The sequence below is a fragment of the Panthera uncia genome (genome assembly GCF_023721935.1).
Source record: "Panthera uncia isolate 11264 chromosome D3 unlocalized genomic scaffold, Puncia_PCG_1.0 HiC_scaffold_8, whole genome shotgun sequence".
NCBI classification, from domain to species: domain Eukaryota; kingdom Metazoa; phylum Chordata; class Mammalia; order Carnivora; family Felidae; genus Panthera; species Panthera uncia.
Genome location: NW_026057586.1, coordinates 82952505 through 82966928, shown reverse-complemented (window position 1 = coordinate 82966928; position 14424 = coordinate 82952505). Strand labels below are relative to the sequence as shown.

General features: G+C 48.2%; 1 protein-coding gene across 6 annotated transcripts in view; it reads right to left on the bottom strand.

Annotated features, from left to right (window-relative positions):
- HVCN1 (hydrogen voltage gated channel 1) overlaps positions 1-14424 on the bottom strand; it is a 37039-nt gene that overhangs the window by 2274 nt on the left and 20341 nt on the right. For 4 of the 6 annotated variants that reach the window (XM_049619333.1, XM_049619334.1, XM_049619335.1 and 1 more), the window contains 3 exons: positions 8915-9196; positions 4872-4970; positions 2258-2489 (listed from right to left, as the gene is read on the bottom strand). In XM_049619333.1, coding sequence (XP_049475290.1) covers positions 2258-2489; positions 4872-4970; positions 8915-9196 — 613 coding nt within the window. Of the gene's footprint in view, positions 1-2257; positions 2490-4871; positions 4971-8914; positions 9197-9526; positions 9576-14424 lie in introns of all 6 variants that reach the window. The other 2 variants (XM_049619331.1, XM_049619332.1) reach the window with 1 other exon arrangement.

Below are 14424 nucleotides of genomic sequence, written 5' to 3'. Positions count from 1 at the left end.
TAAGGGTCTCAGTGATACAGGTTTCTAGTTTAACCACTTGGAAAAAGCCCTGTATTATTTATAAATGTGTCCAGCTGGTGACAGCATGGTTAGTCCCTTAAAGACATCAGAGCTAGGAGGGTCAGAGTTTATCTCTGAGCTACTCAGTACCCAGGTGCTCCCCAAATGAATATTCTCAAGGAACTTTAATCAGACCTGAACTGGCTCCTAAAGATTTCCCTTTAGCCCACATGGGCTAAGAAGTCCTTAATAGTCCCTGACCACATGAGTGTTAAGCTCCTTAACACAGAGCGTGTTCGTGACGGCGTGGCTTATTAGCACTCTACACAAAAGCCACGAAAGTACAAGGCTGGAAATGCTCAAGCTTGGCCTTGGAGTGGTCACTGTCCTGACTTTCCGCCTCCCACAGCTATGGCCAGTTCAGCTATCAGGCCATCAACAAAGCCTTGGCTGACAGGGGGGTCACCGGCCTTATCTGGTGGCTCCCAGATGCCCGTGCCACAGTGGGGACATGACCTCAAAAGACTGTGCAGCAACTGGGGATGCTCTGTGCCTTCCAACTAAGAGTGACCATGTGTGGACTCGGTAGCCATAGGTCGGGGAGCACTGGCCCCCGGTCCCCAGCATTCTTGATTGTCTGAATCCAGTTGAAGCTTGTGTTGCTTTCTCAGACCTTTCATGTCCTGCCCCTAAATTTGATAGCGATGCAACAGTGCGCATTATTAGGCAGTCCTGTGCCTTGCTACCATTTGGACCAAGAAAATGAACAGAGCTCAGGCTTTTGGTTTTATCTGTAAAAGCACATCTCACAATGGTGTGATAGAGTAATGGGTAGTAACTATTCCGGAGTCATTCATAGTTTGTAGTGGTTGATCCATTTCAATTGTGCTAACCTTTGCATAGAGTATTTCTGTTTGATGAATGAAATAATCAGCATAAGCATATTCAGTAAAGTGGAAAGCTTCCTTTATTTCCTTTGATGGAGCCCAAATTATTATTTTTTTTTTAATGTCTGTTTATTTTGTGAGAGAGAATGGGAGAGTGTCCCAAGGAAGTCTCCTTGCTGTCAGTGCAGAGCCCGACACAGGGCTCAATCTCACAAACCGTGAGATCATGACCTGAGCCGAAATCAAGAGTCGGATGTTTAACCCACTCAGCCCCCCAAGTGCCCCCCAAGTGAATATTCTTAATAAACTTTAATCAGATCTGAACTGGCTCCTAAAGCCTGTGGGAGCCTGCAGTGCCCACAGGCAGAGCCCCGCATCAGAGCAGATGTGACCCCTCACCGCCAGCAAGGAAGGCCGGGGTGGGACTCGTTGCTGCCCAGTGAAGGAGCTGCACATCCTAGGACGGGCCTGCCTCACTCTCCTGGCATTGACCTACAGTCTGTCGGGCTGGACGCTTGTCTAGGGATTCCCAAGCCTATCTGGACGCCCAGATCACCTGTTAGCACTTCAAAAACAGACACCCCACAAGGGTCCACCCAGACGTCGCATCAGACTCTCCAGTGAAAAAACAAGAGCCCTGAAGGGGATTCTGGTGCGGTGGGTCTACAGACAGGCTTCAGAACAACCTGACTCATTCAGGGAGAGCTGAACCAGTTGGTGATCACTGGGTCCACCCAATAACAGCACAAACATGGCTTCTCTGAAACAGAGCCTCCCTGCACCAACAGGGTGTGTATGAGGAATATGGTAGAGCATTCTTTCCCCAAGCGTGTTCTCTAGAGCCAAAGTCTGCGTCATGTTAAGAGGTGTTATATCTCCCCCCAAACTGTCCAGTCTGTCAGTTTGGGAAACAGTTCTCAAAGTCTTCCTCATGTTAACAAGTGCTGTGACTTCCTCAAAGGGCCAGAATCTAGTGTGCAGCGTTTGTCAGTTTACTTGCACCCCTTTTGGATGGTACCCCTCCCAGTGGGTGGGGTGCGGTGGAACAATCTTCGGGAAAACACCAAACAACAAAGGTGCTCTGGGGACCAAGCTGTAGGGAGTAATGAGGCATTCGTCTGACCCCTTCTATAAATATCTTCTAATTATCATGAAAACAAGGCCTACAGGAGAAATGTGGTTCCTCTTTGAGCATGTGACACCGTGTCGATTTGTAGCCACAGAGGCAGTGGTAGGAACCAACTCCGATCACCCCCTTTTTCCCTAGAAAATGCTAGCCAGAAGGAAGAGGAACCATGGCCTCTGGGTCCACACTCAGGCTGTGCCCACCCTCCAATTCCCTCTGCAGCCCGGGAGTGCAGGGAACATACCGTTGATGATCCGGGCCACCCGCCACAGCCGGAGCAGAATCAGTAGGCCAAGAGCCTCAAACTGGTGCTCATGGAACAGGAGGACAATGTCAAGGATGAAGGAAATCACCACCACGATGGTGTCCAGGATTTCAAACTTGTGGTGGAAGAACTCCAAGCGGAAGACATATAATTTTAGAAAAATCTCCATCATAAAGAAGGTCAAGATGGCAATGCTCATGCAGTGAAACACCTGGAGAGGACAGAGGCAGCACAGTGAGTGCAGATCCAGGGCTGGTCACAGGCTGGGGCAGGGCACACAGACGAGCTGGCCTTGAGTGCACCTGCCCAGGCACCGGAGAGTGAACTCATTGATTTGACCCCAAACTCCACGGGCGCAGTTCTTGGCCTGGGAATACGGCCGGAACACCACAGACCGGGGCTCTGCCCTGCCTGCCCTCTGACAGGCAGTTGGGCAATGGCAGGATTTGAAAACCATGTCCTTTGGCCCGGTGACTCCAATGCTAGGAATCTATCCTACAGCTAAGCTGACACGTGCACAAAGGCATGTTGTAGGGATATTCGCTGCAGCATCATTTACAGACAAAAGATCTTCTATATTCTTTGCAGCATAGAAATATTAGAGGGCATCTGGCAAATGCATTATGGCACCTCCATATGGAACACTGGGCAAAGGACCAAGGCTGACTCCTACGTACTGACGAGACATGATCTCCCAGGTAGGCGGTAATTGAAGAGGATTGCTAGATCTTTATTTATAAATACTACGTTTCCTTAAAGTAACCATTTCCATTCTAGGACAGGGAAAGTACAAACTCAGCTGGGACATCGTCTTGCGCCAGAGAGCAAGAAATGCTCAGAGCCTACGGAGTTATGTTAAAAAGATATAGTCAGTTTGAAGAGGCTCACAGTGACCAAATTTGGGACAATTTGAACAGTGAACAGAAGGACTGTGATTATCATACACTGAATACACCCAAAAAAATCCAAGAGTCCCCCATAGTGATATGTATACACACGTGAGGGGAAAAGGAAAGCTCTTCTTTATATATATAAAAAGATTACCACCTACTAGATGTAAAACGAATGATGGAAATCTGAGTTCGCCGACTCAGACAGTGACCATCAGGTGGACGCTAATTGGAGAAGAGGATTTTTGCATGGCTGTCAAGTGTCACTGCAGATTATCTATAACGGCAAAGGGAAAGTGTCCCTGGACAGTGGAACAGCTCAGCAATTACTGCCTTAAGTGGTCTCAGTGAGGATCACTGGTAGCGATGTGCTGTGCTATAAAGAAAACACCCCACCAGCCAAGAACTCTTGCTAATTGTGCCTCCGGACCTCACCTATGGTGTACAGGGAGGGGATAGGGGAACAAGCTGGAAGGACCTCTGTGGAAACAGGCAAATCCAGAACACGGGACACTTAACAAGATGACCGGCTGGACTCCAGTAAGTCAGTGTCCTAAGGGGAACAAATTAAAGGTGGGAGGACTCTTCTAGATTAAAAGAGCCTGTGGAGATATGACCGAGTATAGTATCAGACGTCTGGATCCTAGTTTGAAAAAATAACAAAAACATTATAACAGATAACTCTTGGGACAAATGAGGACATTTGAATATAAACTGGTTATTATAGAATCGTTGATAACTTTTCAGGAATTGATAATATTGTGGTTCTGTAGGAGAAAGACCTTTTTTTAAAATTTTATTAAAAAAAATTTTTAATGTTTATTTTGAGAGAAAAAGAGAGAACAGGGTGGGGGCAGAGAGGGGCAAAATCAGAAGCAGGTTCCAGGCTCTGAACTGTCAACACAGAGCCCGATGCAAGGCTTGAACTCACAAGCCGTAAAATCATGACCTGAGCCGAAGTTGGACACTCAACCGACTGAGCCACCCAGGCGCCCCAGAAGGACCTTATACTTAAGCAAGTTGAAATATTTGTGTCCTAATGTCTAACTTACTTTCAAATGGTCAAAAATACATGGGTGTGTTTGTGGATATAGAGAAAGCAAATACAGCAAATGTTATTTGCCATTTTTCATAATAAAAAGTTGAAGAAAAAGGCACAAGAGAGTGAGTACAGCAGGTATGTCCGTGATTAAGTTTAGAGAGAGAGGAAAAATGTTCCGGAAGGACTCGGGCTGGCCACAGAAGAAAAGCTAGCAGCTGCCTTGGGAAGGCTGGACAGACGTCTGGGGCAGGCTCAGGCAGCAGCTGTGAACTGGGGGATAAACAGTGGGCACATCTCCAACATGGGGACCGCATCAGAATGTCGACAGGCAGAGAAATAGCTTGTCTGCCCCTAAAGATGGGATAGTAGCCCTCTCTCGGTCAGATCCTCCCTCTAGAAGCAGCAGCAGGCTCCAGCTCCGCGGTCTAGCACCACTTGAGATTCGAGCCATCACACGGAATGAGAAGGTTTCTTGTTTGTAGTAAATGCTTGTCTACAGTTTGGAAAGAAAGACATTTTCTCTGCTCTTTGGTTAAAAGCACCCAGTCAACCTACTCTGTTGAGGACTTGCGACTCCCAGGCGGGTGCCGTCTGCCCCACTCTGCCCGCCTCAGGAGAGATAACAGAACTGAGCCGTATTAAAGGGCTGCTGACACACTACCTTGACGGCGTTCTTGTCAGCCTTGATGATCTTCAGGTCCAGAATGAGCTCAGCGAGCACCAGGAGGGCATCCAGAATGACCAGGCAAATGATGATAACCTGCGGACCAAGGGAAGGCGCAAGAAACATTAGGCCGGAAACATCTAGGGGAAACCGTCCTGGGTGAAGCTGCCAAGGATGGGAGGACGCGGCCCACAGTCAAGCGCCTTCCAGGCCTGTTGCCTGCGCCCCCCCCCCCCCGCCCTTCCACCCGCTGGGAAGTGTCTGTCCCCCTGGAGCGTCTCTGTGTGGCTGAGTGACACTCCGTCACCACCAGTCTTCCTATTCATTCACTGTGTCTCAGCATCTCTCAAGCCAAACTGCCGATTCCTAGATGGCAAGAAAATGTTTTTTAAGTTTTAATTTTTCTGTTTCTGGAGATCTTCTTGCCAGGGTACGCCCAGAACAGATGTTCGGTAAATAATTAAAAAGATCTGTCTCACAGATCTGAGTCATGGAAGGCCTCCAGGGACCGCCTGCTTCAGGCAGTCGGAGTACAGTGATGTCCACGGGACACACGAAACAGCTTCCGTCCAGAGCCGCGAATATTTGCCCAGCTCACGCGTGCTCGTCAGGGGGCCAAGGGCAGAGGGAGTCCTGGGCCTCCTGGGGACTGAAGAGAGTGGTGGGAGGAGGACCATCTTGCGGGCTCCGTGAGAGCGGGGTGCAGTGAGGGCGTGCTCTCACCAACGGGGGTGGGGGGAGGGCATGGTGACAGTGACGATGCCGGTGAGGCCTCTAATGGCAGGGTGGGGGTGACGGTGTCCGGTGGCGGAAATGGCAGCGATGGGAGGAGACCCAAAGGACGCCGTGTAACCCCTCTCTTCGCTCGGGAACCGTGGACCCTCCCTCGCCTCCCTCAGGGCCCTTCCTACAGCCAACACTCCGGGGTAGATTCCGCAAGTTCATCTGCCATTTTCTTGGCAGTGCCCGCAGTTTCGGGCTGAAACCCACCAGGCCTGTGTGAGGATGGACTACTAAACCCTTTGACCATTTCAGCCCGTAGCTAATTATTTCAGTAATTACAGTGTTCGGTGACATGGTTTACTGTGAAAACTGCATGCCAAATTGCTCTGTAATGAAGTTTCCACACATATTCAAAATCAGTAGCCCAATAAAGATTCCAGCCTCTGGCAGGTCGTTTTTCCTTTTCTTTCTTTCTTCATCCTTGGTTTTATTTTAGAGCTGAAGGGATGTGAGAGCTTGTCTGGTCTAAAACCAAGGCACAGAGACATTAAAAGCAGACTGAATATTCAGCCGTAAAACGGAAGCGGCTCTGGCACACTGCAGCATGAGTGACGGGGAAGACGTGACGCGGAGGAAGAAGCCGGGCGTCCAGACCACGCGTTGTCCGATTCCATTCCTATGAAGTCCCGAACGGGCAAATCCGTACAGACAGAAAGCAGATTAGTGGTCCCCGGGGGCCCGAGGGTTATTGTTTAATGGGTACTGGATCTCCTTTTGGGGTGACGAAAACATTCTGGAACTAGACCGGGGTGGGAGTGGCACGACACTGTGAATGTACAAAATGCCACTGAATTGTTCACTTTAAAATGATTAACTTTAGGGGCACCTGGCTGGTTCAGTCAAGTCAGTTCAGTGAATGACTCCCGATTTCGCCTCGGGTCACGATCTCACGGTTTGTAAGTTCGAGCCTCACATTGGGCTCTACGCTGTGTCAGTGTGGAGCCTGCTCGGAAGTCTCTCGCTCCCTCTCTCTGTCCCTATCCCACGTGCACTCTCTCGCTCTCTCTTAAAATAAATAATTGTAATAAAATGATTATATCTGGTCACCTAGGCTGCCTCAAACCACGGGAACAGGTAGAGAACGCATCCAAGAAAGAGATGCCAGAATCCTCTCGCATGCTGATTCTACCGGCAGAGATCAAACCCCTGCACTGGTATCCCCACTCCGCGGTGGTCTCCCTGAGCCTCTCTACAAATCCAGTTGTGTCACTCCCTCCCACCCACGCATTTAGACTTTCCATGGCTGCCCACTGCCCACAGATGACCTTCCAGCACCTCCTCTCTTGCCAAGTCATCCCTTTACTTGCTACACGGAAGCCGATGTGGACCCTTCTCAATTCCAGGAATATGACAGGTCCTTTCCTATTTCGGCCCTTTGCAAACACAGTCCCTCTGCCTGGAAAGCTCCTCCCCTCCCCATTCACAGAGCTCAGCCCTGCCTAAGCTTCAGGTGTCAGGTGAAATGTCACCTCCTCCACTACATGTCTTCTGACACCGAATCCTGGGTCAGGTGGCTCCCTGCCCCCAGGATCTCTCGGAGCCCCCTTCTGTTTTCTTACAGAGGGCTTCCCTTCACTCATAACCAGCATCAGTCTGGGTGATGGTTCCTGGAGTGCCTGCCTCTCCACAGACCGTGGGTCCTTCAAGAATAAGGACAGGGACACATCTGCCATGCTTGCTGCTGTACCCCTGGCACGCAGTGTGTGCTCGAGAAGTGACTGTCGAGTGAATGACTAAGCATCTCTACTTATGTTTCCACAGTCAGGCTTATCCAGTATACTGGAGTGTCCTTAGGGGTCCTGGCGCAGGGGGCCAGCCCTGTGCCCCCTCGGGAGGACCTCCCAGAGCTGGGAGGTCCAGGGTTTCCCTTGCAGCTGGAGGGAAACTGACGCCTTCCTTCTGCTCCTGAAATTGAGGGTTTGGGATTTCAACCCCAACAACTTAATACCACGTTTCCTTTCCTGTCACAGCCGCAGAGGAAAGTGCTGAGCTGCAAGGCTTGTTGGGCTGTTTGGCCTGCTTCGTTTCTCTAAGCTACGCAACAATGAGAAAAAGACCAAAATTTAAAAAAAATATTTTTTTGTTTTTCTGTTTTACCCTGGAACAAAGTCAGTGATGGGAGAGGCAAGGGCTGTTTCTGCTTCCAGAAGGGAAGTCAGCTTTGGGAGGCGCTGGTTTATTTTGCTTTAGGAGGACGCCAGCAACAGGGTCCCCAAAATGGCTCCATTACAGGACCTGGGGGGCTGCATGCTTCCTTAGTATCCCTGGGCCTCGAATTCTCCTGGGGCTCTCAGAACACGTTTCCAGACACTGCTTGCCCACTTCGGGGCTGAGACGGGGCCAGCCAGACTCGACCTGCGCTTGTCTTTCGAAGTCAGAAGATGCCAACAGACACTTCGCTATTCTCTCAAGTCCACATCTCCCTCTCATGTTCTCCCCTAACTGCACCCCGAGGTCAGCCGTGGGGTACACTATGCAGATCGCTCTACAAAATTAGAGACTGAAGCCCCCAGGGTGATGTGTCTGGGACACGGGACCCATCTTGGCTTTGTTCAACTCAGGGCACGCACTCAGTGTTTGCTGAATGAACGCAGGAACATTTTTTTCTGGCTCCAGCGTTTACTCTTTAGTTTACTTTTTGTGTATCATAAAATCTGCATAACCTAAAATCTACCATAAAACATTTGAATCATTTTTAAGTTGGCTTATAGTTCAGGGGCATTTAGCACATTCACAGGGTGGTACAATCATCACCACTATGTAGTTCTGGAGCGTTTTCATCACTCCAAATGGAAACCCATATCCGGTAAGCAGCCCATTGCCATTCTACCCTCCCTCCAACTTGTTACCACCAATCTGCTGTCTGTCTCTACGGATTTGCCGATTTTGAACATTTCACACAAATGGAATCATACGCTATGTGGTCTTTGTGTCTGGCTCCTTTCATGGAGTACCACGTTGTCAAGCCTCCTCCACTTTGTAGCAGGTGTCCGTGCCTCCTTCCTCCTCCTGGCCGAGCATGGACAGACTACATCTTGTTTATTCACTCATCAGGTGCTAGACCTTTCACTGACTTTGGATTGTGACTTATTTTATCCCCGACAACACGGGATCTGCCCAGTGCTGGACGGGGCACCTGACACATGGTTAGCATTCAGTAGGCAAACAGTGGCAGAGACGGGCTCCCACCTTGGCCTCGTGACTCTTGGCTGACAGCTCTGCCCCACCCTGGGCATCTTGGGCCTCTGCCCACCTACCTGAAACCTGTGGGAGCTGAACAGCTTCCTCAATGTGGTCCTGAAGTCTAGGCGGGGCCTGGGCGCAGGGACAGGGGCCGCAGCCGGGTCGGCAGCTCTGCCCTCCTCACCGGAGGCAGGTGTTGGTGGTGGCTGCTCCTCCTCGTCCTCCTCATCCTCCTCATTCTCCCATTTCTTGTAGTTGATGTTCCAGGCATGGTAATCGTCCCCAACGACAGTGAAATGCTTCAAGAACTTGCTCATCCTCTCTGCCGGAGCCACTTTGGCCCTGCGGGAGCCAGCCTGAAGAGGGGGGACAGCGAGCAAGTGCTCAGGTGGGGGGGACGGCCCTCAGAGCCTGTCCAGGCCACTCAGACCCCACGTTGCTCGGGCAGGGAGCAGGGTCCAGGCCGGGCCAGGCCGTGCAGGGGGGGAAACAGCCCTGGCGTTCAGAGGACCGTGCAAGCAGAGACCGTGAGGTCACGGTGGTTTCTTGTGCTTTTATTTTTGGAATCCGGGGTCTCAGTGCCGATGAGGCAACAGGAAACCCCAGAACCCGTCAGGCCTGTCACTATGGTCTGGTTGGCAATAACCAATGAAATTGGTACCACAGCTCAGTCACAAAATACCCACCACGTGTAAATACCGGAAGAGTGGCCCCATGGTTCAGAGACATCACAACCTGAAAAACCGGAGGTGAGAGTTGGCGGGGCAAGGGTGTGGAAAGTCAAAAGTAAAAGTACCCAGAGTTTCACGGAAAAGTGAGGCCCCCCTCTTTATGCCACAGATTAGTTCTTGATATGTGAGTGGCAAATAGCTTTTTCCCAAGTTCGGCCAGTGCTGTTTTAAGTACACTATGGACAGCTGTTTAAAGACAAATGACTTCAGAGCAAAAAACAAATAATCCTCCTCCCTTTGCCCAGCTTGCCCTGCCAGATAGCAAGTTTCTTATGAAGTTCAATAATGAAAACTTCTAGGCATGAGTCCAAGAATGGGCAATATGATCAGTGGATTAGGGAAAAAAAAGCCCCAACCAGACCTATTCTCCTGTAGGAAATGTATGTGATGGTGGTGGCAATGCAGATCAGTGGGAAGAGGCTGGAGAGGTCAGAAGACCTGGCCTTCACAAAGAGGAAGCAAACATAAAAGATCCCTACCTCACACCCTACACAGAATCTCCAATGCATTAACCATAACATTTATAATTAAAAAAAACCTTTTAAAGTCTTAGAAAAAAAATATTGGCAAGTGTTTTTATGACCTTCAAATAGGGAGAGGTTGATTAAATAAGACACAAAACAAAGCAAACACATAGATTTGATTCATCAAAATTCAAATCTATTTTGGGGCGCCTGGGTGTCTCAGTCAGTTGAGTGTCCAACTCTTGACTGCAGCTCAGTTCATGATCCCAGGGTGTGGGATCAAGCCCTGTGTCAGGCTCCATGCTGTGTGTGAAGCCTGCTTGGGATTGTCTCTCTCCCCCTCTGCCCCTCTTCCCTGCTGGTGCTCTCTCTAAAAACATCATCGACAAGAAAAGCAAAAAGCTTTTATATCACATACACACACATACCCACAACCCTACCAAGTTAAGACACACCACAGACTGGGTGTGGCACATACATTATTTGCAATGTATTTAATAGAGGTTTAGTGTCCAGAATATATATAAAGAAATCATACAACTTAAAAAAGAAAAAAAAGACAACTCCATTGAAAACTGCCTGATATTAACAGGCAGGTCACATGAAAGGAAACCCAAGTGGCAGAGACCCACCACCTCACTAGTACTCAGGAAAATGTGAGTGGCAAGAATTCTAAAGTCTGCAACAGCAAACGTTGGCAAAGATGTGGAGGAATGGGCCATCTCTTGAACACTGAGCACAGGCATGGACTCTGGTACCACTGTTCTGGGAAGCAATCTGGCATCGTTTTGTCAAGTTGAAGAGGTGCATATCTTCCTTAATAACTAGTGATTCCATCCCTAGAAAGACTCCAAAGAGAAACCCCCCACATGTGCTCAAATCAGTGATATGTTCAAGAACGTTCGCTGCAAATGTTCGTGTAAATGGTGGGAGAGAGAGGAATGAGCCTTTTCTTTTTTTTTTTTTTAATTTTTTCAACGTTTTTTATTTATTTTTGGGACAGAGAGAGACAGAGCATGAACGGGGGAGGGGCAGAGAGAGAGGGAGACACAGAATCTGAAACAGGCTCCAGGCTCCGAGCCATCAGCCCAGAGCCCGACGCGGGGCTCGAACTCACGGACCGCGAGATCGTGACCTGGCTGAAGTCGGACGCTTAACCGACTGCGCCACCCAGGCGCCCCGGAATGAGCCTTTTCTATTCACACGATGGCATACTATACAGCAGTTAACACGAACGGACCGCGTGGCTCTAGGTCTCTGATGACGTCCATATACCCACTTGGCGGCACTGAACACAATAGGTCACTCCTTCCCTCACACACTCGTTTCACTGGCTTCTGGGATTCCATATTCTCCTGGTTTTCCTCCCACCCCAATGATTACTTCTTACCAGTCTCTTCTGCTGGATTCCCTAAGAGGAAGACCTTACATTTAAGAATTGACATTCCCAGGGCTCAGGCCTATGATCACCTCTCTTCTCCATGCTCAGTTCCTAGGGGTTCTCATTTAGCGGCACAGCATTAACAGCCATCTGTACACTGATTATACATAAACACCAGCTCCAATCCCGTTCTCAACTAAGGGCATCACCCTTAGTTATCTGAGAGCTATCTTATACCTAGCAAGTTCAAGGCAGAATTATTCATTTGCCACCCAAACGTCCCCATCTCAGTTTGTGGCATTCCATTTGTCTAATTCCTTGGGCCAATACCATTGGCATCATTCTTTAAATGTCTTCTTCCTCATTCAATACTTACCTAACAGCAAATTGTTGGCACTGCCTGTAAGCTAACTTCCCAAGGAAGACCACCTCTCCCCACCATTTCTTGCCATCTCTTGCCTAGATTACTGCAGCAGCCTCCCACCTCCTCCCCATATCCATTCTCCGCACAGCAGCGAGACAGAACTTTCTCAAACGTAAATGAGATCACTTCATGCCCTTCCTTAAAACTCTCAAATGCTTCTTTCATCACACTCAGGCCCTCTTCTGGGAACTGTCTTCCCCTAGACATCTGCATGGCTCACACCTTCACTCAGTCAGGCTTCTACTCAAATATCACCTCCACTGAGGCTTTGTCCGGTCGCGCTTGCCCACTCACACTGTGTCCACTTACTCTGCGTCACTTTCCTTTATTGTGCTTACTGGCGACATTATATGTGTACCTGGCTGTCTGTGTATTATCTTCCTACCTCCCCAGACCCTGAGCTCCACGGAAGTGGAACATTTCCATCTTGTGCAAATGACATACCCAGTGTCTTGCACTTAATACACACTTGAAAACACTCAAATGGTTAAGTGACTGAACAAATACACAAATGTGGACAGATCTTTAAAAGCATGTTGAGTTTAAAAGAAAAATATAGAATGTGAATATAAACCACTTATATAAACATGTAAAAATATATGCAAAATATTACTATATGCGGTTTGGGGAGTGTGTAAAAATGGGAGTGTAGAGGCTCCTGGGTGGCTCAGTAGGTTAAGTGTCTGACTTGGGCTCAGGTCATGATCTTGCAATTCTTGGATCTGAGCCCTGTGTTGGGCTCTAAGCTGACAGCTCAGAGCCTGGAGCCTGCTTCAGGTTGTCTGTCTCCCTCTCTCTCTGCCCCTCCCCTGTTCATACTCTGTCTCTCTCTCTCTCAAAAATAAACATTTAAAAAAATGGGAGTGTAAACATACAAAAGAATGGGATTTCTGCTTCGGGTCACGATAGAGTAACTAGTACCAGATTAGGCCTCTTGCCATAAAAACAAACAAACAAACAAAACTGTAAAACTGAATAAAAGACATGAAATTTACTGTGATACCTGAGAGAAGAGAAACAGATGAGGTGAACCCCACAATCACCTGGCTTTCTGCCTAGAATTACTTTCTGGACTGTGGCAGCAAAGATTATAGTTCAAGGCCTCTCCCCCTCTTCCCCCCCCCCCCCCCACCTCAAGAATTTACATGGCAAAATACCCAAGGAAAGGAAGCTCTACAGAGAAGGAGCTCCAAAAATCCAACTTTGGCTGAATTCTAAACAGATAAAAAGCTGCCAGAGATGATACAATGCTGGGCTGGGAGATGTGTGAGTTCCAAACATCCCTAGTACCAATCTTGCTGAACACCCTGGGGGCATTCAGTAGAAATTCCAGAAAAGCCATGCCTTATACGTAGTCATAATCTAGTTCTGTAGTAAGAACTACCTTAGACCTGTCCCAGATACACTTAAAAAGAAGCCTTGGAAAGATCAAGCAGATCCCCAGGTAAACTGACTGCCTATTGGAACAAAACTCAGATTCTATTAGGGAGGACAACAAAATACACTCAACAAGGCAGCATTTATAAATGGATAGCATACACTAAAAAATTATAGAAAAATGTGGCCCGTAACCAGTAGAAACATTAGATTAGCTCAAAATGGACAGAGATAATAGAATTGGCCAACAAAGACTTATAAATAGCTATTATAAATATGTTCAAGGATTTCAAAGAAAATAGGAGCTTAATGAAGAAATATAGAATCTTTTTTTTTTCCAGTTTATTTTGAGAGAGGAGGGAGAGAGAGAGCACGATCACACATGCAAGTGAGAGCAGGGAAGGGGGAGAGAGAGAGGGGGGGAGAGAGAGAGGGGGGGAGAGAGAGAGGGGGGGAGAGAGAATCCCAAGCAGGCTCCAAGCTGTCAGTACGGAGCCTGACACAGGGCTCTATCTCACGAACTACAAGATCATGACCTGAGCTGAAATCAAAAGTCAGACACTTAAGCGACTGAGCCACCCAGGCGCCCCCAAATATAGAATCTTAATAGAGAAATGGAAACTATTTTTAAAAAATTCAAATGGGCTCAAATCTGATTAGATAATGCAGGGTGAAAGATTAGTGAATTTAAAGACAGAGCAATAGAAAATATCAAGCAGAAACGTGGTGAGAAAAAAGGCAGGGATAAAAACCTGGAGCCTCAGGGACAATATCAAGTGGTCTAATATGCATGTACCTACAGCCCCAAAAGAAGATGAGAGAGAGATTAGGGCAGAAAAATATTTGGAGAAAAAATGACTGAAAACATTTCCAAATTTGACGGAAAAATATAAACATGTAGATCCAAGAAGCTTAACGAACACTTAGGAGGACAAACATAAAAATGAATGAACTAGAAGGAGATACCAAATTCATGATGGTGGCTGCCCTCGGGGAGTCATAAAGGTTAAAACCAGAAGGGTTCAAAAAGCACTTGAATGCTCTCTGAAAAACATCTTTTTATTATTTTACTTTAAATTTTTTTATTTTAGAAATGGAGCGAGCAGGGGAGAGGGGCAGAGGGAGGCGGGGAGGGAGAGAGGGAGAGAGAGGGAGAGAGAGGGAGGGAGAGAGAGGGAGAGAGAGAGAGGGAGAGAGAGAGAGGGAG